The following is a 5,303-nucleotide window of genomic DNA, read 5'->3' as shown; positions in this document are numbered from 1 at the left end:
GCCTCTCCCCGCTCCTCAGCTGGTCTGGGCTGCCGTCCAGGTGTTGGTCGTTTCCCTTCTCAGGCTCAACTGTTTTCTAGAAACACAGCTGGACAGAAAACCACTAGCGGTCCCCCCCGAGCGCACGACGGCCAGTGGAAACAGCGGACTCGACGTGGCGTCCGCTCCTCCGGCCCCTCCCCGGATCGGGGGCTGAGGAGGGGCAGGCGGGGCAGCGTGTCGGGAGGCGGGCGGGTCTCGCCCCCGTGACGGAAGGGCGGCCCGCCAGGTCCCAGCTGCAGGACCAACGGGGCTGACGGGGCTTCAGGGACGGCTAAGAAAGTGGGTCCGGTCTCTCGGCTGGAGGCTCTGCTCTGCCACAGCCCCGCCCCGCGGTCGGTTTCCTGTCGGGGGTTCCCCGCCACCGCCGGTGGGAGCGTCGTCCTGCCGGGCGCTCCGCAGGGAGCCGGGGCGCTTTCCCGCTCCCGCTAACTCTGGGCGATGGCGATGTCACCTCTGTGGCGGAGGACACTGAGGCCCGGGGAGCGTGAGAAGCTTGCTCAGCTCGTCAGTCAGGCGGGTTTTGCCGGCCGCCGGTCAGACTGGCGGAAGCAGCCGCGGTCCGTGCGAACCTCTGCGCCGTGAGCGCCGGGCACGAGAACGGACGGGACACATGCGTGCTGTGCGCGTGCAAAAGCCAGCCACCTCGTCCGTGTCCCCGCAGCTCGTCTCTAAATTTCATTTCGGATAACGCGCACACAAATGCGCGCGCACACATGCACACACACGTGCACACACACGCACACACGCACGCGCACACACACGTGCGCGCACACGCACGCACACACACGCACGCGTGCACACGCACACGAGTGCTCACACACACGCGCGTGCACACACACACACACGTAAGTTTTCACGAACATGCAAACGAAGCCGCGCAGGCCGTGGGCTCCTCGGTGCAGCCTCCCCTTTCCCGTGTGTGTCCCCCCCGCACTCCCTCGGTCCCGCGTCCTCCCCATCTCCCGGGATCTGGCAGGCGGGCGACCGAGGCTGTGCCCACATTTACCCCCACGCTCAAGTAATCGCGCGCAGATACTGCGGTACCTGTGTGTCCGTGTCTGTTATCTATCTGCCCATCCGTCCGTCCGTCCGTCCGTCCGTCCATCCGCCCACCCTCCCTCTCTGGGCGCGTTTCTCACGTTCGCCCCCCACAGCTCCCCGAATCAAAGGTGCCCAAGGGAAACTGGCAGAAGGAACGACCGACCTGGCGTGCGGGGTGTGAGGCCGCCAGCGAAGCTTCCGCCTCGTCGCCGGCTCCTCCGAGCCCTCACGTGCTTGTCTTCGCCAGCGTGGAGGAACCTCGATCCCGCAGGCGTGCGGGGGATGTTCGTCTCCCTGCCGGACGCTTCAGTCTTCCTCGGTCTCCTTTGCCAGCTGCTCCGGTGCCCAGACGTGGCAGCCACAGTGGACAACGTCACCATCCACATCCTGGCCGGCTGGTTCCAGAGCGAGGACCCCGTCGTGGTGAAGCAGATGCTGCAGGTGGTGGAGACCTTTGCCAAGCACGGGAACATGGTGAGTCTCCGGGGCCCGGGGCGTGGCCCTGAGGGCCTTGTCGCTCGGGGCGGGACAGAGGGATCTGGAGGGGCCGCGTGTCTCTGTGCGGACGGAGCTAAGCCTTGTGAAGCCAGGCCACTGAGGACAGGGGTTGGGGGCTTGAGCCACCAGTGCCCCCTCTCTCCCAGGAGAAGAGGAGGGTCATTCAGAGACCAGGCCCGGCCAGTTCCAGGATCTCGGGCCGTTGGGTCTCCCCAGGGACGAATAGGCCAGGCAGCGGGGGCAGCGAGGGGGCCCTCCTGCGTCTTCTCCTCTCTCCCACGGGGACAGACACCTGCCCGGATGCCCCTGGGCAGCTCCCTCTGGCTGCCACCCATTTACTGGGCCAGGCCGGTCCGGGATGAGCAGGCGGTCGTGTGTGACCAGGGGCGCTCGTCGGCGGGAGGGACTGCCGGCCAGACAGCTCCTGGACTGCTCGCTCCGCAGGCCAGACAGCTGCGCCTCCTCCAGCCCTACGTGCTGAACTGCTGCTACTCTCAAGACAGCGACATCGTCCTGGAGACCTTCCTGATGCTGCAGGGCGTCGTGCAGTACCTCACCTGGCAGCGCTCATCCTCGTTCCTGGTCCAGCTCAGCTTCATGCTCAGGCCCTTCTTCGAGGAGGTGGGCTCCTCTGCGGGCCCCCTGCCCTCCCGCCAGGCGTCTGCGGAGTGACGGAGCCGGGGGGCTTGTCTCCAGAGGCCCTTCTGCCTTGGCTGTGATGCCGTTCCCTGGGGGCTGCTGGCTGACGGACTCTTGAGCAAAGATCGGAAAGGGTTTGGAACAGGACAGCTGTGGTGCTCGAAGCAGAGCCCGTGTGGGGGAAGGGCGCTGGCCCAGGGAGCACGAGGCCAGGGGGGCGGAGCCCTGGTGACGGGGAGGACAGAGGCAGAGGTGTCCCGCGTGTGCCTGTGTGTCTTCGCCCAGGAATCAGAGCGCCTGCGTCTCGCAGCCTTCAAGATCTATGAGGGCATCTTAGCCAAGGTCAAGAGGGGGTTCCTCGCCTTCCCCTTGAAGCACCACGTCCTCAACCTGATCGTCCTTCTCGTGCTCCACCTGGAGGACAGGGACGCCGACGTGGCTCAGGTGAGAGGCCGAGCTCGGAGCAGGTCCGCAGGCCCCACGCTCAGCAGGCGGGGCGATGCTGTGGGCGTCGCCTGTCCCTGACCTTGGACAGGTGCAGTAAGAGGCTAGAAGCGGCCGACGGCGCTCACGCCGGGTTTCCCCGGCTCCCGGCTCTCCCCGCTGCCACCGACCCGCACACAGCGCGATGCTGTGGTCACGGCGCTCCCGGGAAGAAGTCCCACCGCCTGGCGCCAGTCAGCGGCCTCCTCCCCGAACGGCTCCCAGCTCGCTCCTTGGCCACCGGAGAGAGACGGGCTCCCAGGGCAGGTGGGGGCCGGAGCGTTCTGGAACGGATGGGCCCAGTGCTGAGCCCGGGGGCCCAGCGAGTGTCCTGCAGCTGGGAAAAGCAGCCCTTGAAAGGTGGCTGTTTGTGAAAAGACACAGCTTTCCCCAGATCGGGGCACTTTGCCGTGGTGAGGCCTCCAACAGGCCCATGCGAGGGACATGCTGAGCAAGTGGCCGATGGGATATTGTCTTTGTGGGGCGGGGTCTGAGGGTCCCTCCTGGCGACCTCAGCGGTGACATTCTGAACAGAGCCAACCCCAATTTGGAGGAGCGACCACCCCAGTTGGGGAGCTGTAACTGCGGAGAGGCCGTTTGCGGGGAGCGGGAGGTGACCAAGGGACGGTGTCACTACTCGGTCTCAGCACGGGGACAACTGAGACAGCTGTGGCTGTGGTTTGTGAACTTCTCGTCAGTGGGGAGCGGGCGTGGGCATCGCCGACCTGCCTGGAAGCGCCCGCCCTCCGACGCCTCCCGGCCCCGCTCCTGCAGCCCCTCACGCTGAGCCGCTCTGTCCCCCAGGTCTGCCGGCTGAGCCTCTGCCACATGGCCACCGCCCTGGGCTGGTCAAGGCTCAAGGTCACGTTTGCCAAGAAGGACATGTGGATGATCCTCACGGCCCTGGTGAGACGCAGCCCCTCACCTGGGCCGGGCTGGTGCCTGCCGCCTGCCGCCCGGCTCGTCTTCCTGTGGCCCCCGGGCTGGCCTCACCCACAGCGTCTTCCCACAGCTGGAGCAGGAGGCCGGCAAGGCCCTCTGGTTTCTGAGGCAGTGCATGACCCTCTTCAAGAGCCCTCAGGCCCCTATCCGCCACGCGGCCGTGTGGTTTGCAGGTACTGCATCCCCATCCTCGGAGCCACTCTGTCTTTGTCCCAGGGACCTTGTCCAGCCAGGGGACCGGGACATGAGGGCCAGGAGGGTGGGAGAGGACTATCTCCAGCTGCTGCTCCCTCCCCTGCAGGAAGCTCCTGGCCGGGCGGGCAGCCCTACCTCAGCAGAACAGGCTGCAAAGCTCGCGGGGTGACGGGTGTGGGCACTGCTCCGCGGGGTGACGGGTGTGGGCACTGCTCCGCGGGGAAGCTCGGAGCCCGGTGGGACCGCTTCATGTCGCCCCAAGGAGCAGAGCAGGGGCCGCCCCACCCCAGCCCGGTTCACTCAGGACTGGAGGGAAAAGTCCAGCCCTGTGGCTGGTGGCCACGCCAGTGTGCGGACAGGAGACAGACGGGGGGACGTGGGGACTTGGGGAGAGGCATGGAGACCCAGTGTAGCTAGTGTCCCCTGGCCCTCTGTGGGGCCACTGAAGCTCCATGTGCCCCGCAGGCCAGATCATCCAAACCCTGGACATGGACAAGGACGGTGAGACGGAGGAGGCATATTCAGGTGGGCGGAGGCCGCTCGCCTCGGCCACGAGCTGGTGCTGGCGGCCGGTTCGGAAATGAGGGACGGGGACAGGCAGGCTCATGGGCACAACCCCCGGAAGGAGAGACGAGAGAATTCATCTCTGAGGCGCTTAGCGGGGGCTCCGGCCAGAGCTGTCCTGCCCCGTCACTCACTGACGCCACTACCACCAAGCTCCCGACCCGCCCTCAGCCAGGACAGTCCCTGAGCTCTTACGGGAGGGAGACCACCTTGTCTCATGTGAGGGGACAGTGTTCTCAGCCCTCCTGGAGCCCCCGGCAGAACTCGGGTCATGGTCCCTGTGTCCCCACTCGCCCTCTCCTGTCTGGCCTCGCTCGAGCGCCACGGCCCCGCCCCCACGGGCCCCCACGTGCTGGCCGCAGCTCTGAGTCAGGACTGTGCTCATAGCTGTTCTCCGGGAAGCAGGTGGGCAGAGCCAGGGAGGGGACGATGGTGGGGACCAGAGGGGTTGGTCGTGGGTGCAGGACGAGGAGCAGCCGCCCCTTGCCTCCCTGAGCCCTGAGGGGTACGCCATCTTGCTCGTGACTGAGCAAGGTGGCCCCGGGGAGGAGCTGTCCACCCACGGCCTGTTCCTGCCCCGCCGGCGTGCTGGCGAGCCCCGTGCAGCCCAGCCACGCCACCGCGCGCAGCACGGCCGCCTCTGCGTTGCAGCCCTGCAGTCCCTGAGGGAAGACCCCGACCCCATGGTCAGCTGCCTCGCCACGCAGGTCTGCTACGTCCTGGAGGCCAAGGAGACGCCGTCGGCCCCGCCCCCGACCTCCTGCTTCTGCACCGGGAGACCCTGAGAGGCTCCCGAGGCTGTTCGCGCTGCTGTGCTTGCCACATTTTCTGCAATAAGCGGATGTTACTCTTATAATCCGAGGGAAAGACACATTCTGCATTAAAGGAATGAAAACGAG

The 5,303-nt window shown here is 66.7% G+C and overlaps 1 protein-coding gene across 5 annotated transcripts in view; it reads left to right on the top strand.

The window, feature by feature from the left end:
- Positions 1-5,303, top strand: part of LOC107195501 (maestro heat-like repeat-containing protein family member 7) — an 11,176-nt gene extending 5,873 nt beyond the window's left edge. For 3 of the 5 annotated variants that reach the window (XM_025044650.1, XM_025044648.1, XM_025044644.1), the window contains 7 exons: positions 1,417-1,557; positions 2,026-2,202; positions 2,506-2,664; positions 3,508-3,609; positions 3,716-3,818; positions 4,306-4,365; positions 5,056-5,303. In XM_025044650.1, coding sequence (XP_024900418.1) covers positions 1,417-1,557; positions 2,026-2,202; positions 2,506-2,664; positions 3,508-3,609; positions 3,716-3,818; positions 4,306-4,365; positions 5,056-5,189 — 876 coding nt within the window. In that variant the 3' untranslated portion in view covers positions 5,190-5,303. Of the gene's footprint in view, positions 1-1,196; positions 1,558-2,025; positions 2,436-2,505; positions 2,665-3,507; positions 3,610-3,715; positions 3,819-4,305; positions 4,366-5,055 lie in introns of those variants that run through there. The other 2 variants (XR_003045426.1, XM_025044651.1) reach the window with 2 other exon arrangements.

The sequence above is a fragment of the Pteropus alecto genome, unplaced genomic scaffold (assembly GCF_000325575.1).
Source record: "Pteropus alecto unplaced genomic scaffold, ASM32557v1 scaffold90, whole genome shotgun sequence".
Classification (NCBI taxonomy): Eukaryota; Metazoa; Chordata; class Mammalia; order Chiroptera; family Pteropodidae; genus Pteropus; species Pteropus alecto.
This window is presented reverse-complemented; position numbering and strand designations above follow the sequence as displayed.